Source organism: Tupaia chinensis, unplaced genomic scaffold, assembly GCF_000334495.1.
Source record: "Tupaia chinensis unplaced genomic scaffold, TupChi_1.0 Scaffold000275_1, whole genome shotgun sequence".
NCBI lineage: Eukaryota > Metazoa > Chordata > Mammalia > Scandentia > Tupaiidae > Tupaia > Tupaia belangeri.
In genome coordinates, this window is record NW_006159757.1 from 8291508 (window position 1) to 8292242 (window position 735).

The window sequence follows — 735 nt, forward strand, 5'->3', positions numbered from 1 at the left end:
GTAGCCAGGCTGCTCTCCAGCGTCGTCTGGCCTACGCGCGCACACGGCAAGCGACTTCAGCGCACAATCCGCTGCCCGCGCCGGCCACACTGCGGCGGTACCTCCGCGGTCGCCCACAGCGCAGGGCCACCACCCGGAAACTTGGAAAGCTGAATTCGGAGCTCCGGGAGAGGGAGCGTGGGGAGATGCCAAACAAGCGAGCCGAGGTCTGGGGTGAGCGTCGGCCAGCAGAATCTACCGGGGAGCGCTTGCTCTGGGACGGCTTTCCCCACTCCCTCTGCAGTGGGGACGCTAGCCCAAACAGACGATGGGAGTCCCCGGGGAGTGCAGCCGAGAGAAGGGGAGGATCCAGATCCAGACTTGGCGGTGCAGGAGAGGTCCTCGTGTCTCCGACGCTCCCAGTGCAGCGGCGGTGGAGTTGGGGTCACCCCGGCGGTCGGGGTTTCTTCCAGAGCAGGGGTGGGGATGCTGAGTCACAGATCTGTCACCACTTCGCACCTCTCCGCAGCCCTCCGGGGGCTAAAGCAAAAGCGAAAGCGAATGCACTTGGCGGGACAGCAAGTCCCAGAGTTGCTCTCGCCACCTTCCCGGGGCCTTGGCCTCGCTCGCGCGCGGGGCTCAGCGCGTGCTGCGGGGACCCCGCCCAGCTTGCAGTCATGGCCAGGTGGCGGTTGGGCACCTGCGGGGTCCGCGCTCCTTCCGCGCTGCTCCTCTTGCTGCTCGCCCCGCCGCCGC

The 735-nt window shown here is 67.9% G+C and overlaps 1 protein-coding gene across 3 annotated transcripts in view; it reads left to right on the top strand.

The window, feature by feature from the left end:
- Positions 1-735, top strand: part of IL15RA (interleukin 15 receptor subunit alpha) — a gene marked incomplete at its 5' end in the record, with an annotated part of 41685 nt that continues 40950 nt past the window's right edge. For all 3 annotated transcript variants that reach the window (XM_006150061.3, XM_006150060.3, XM_006150062.3), the window contains 1 exon segment: positions 1-213. In XM_006150061.3, coding sequence (XP_006150123.2) covers positions 1-213 — 213 coding nt within the window.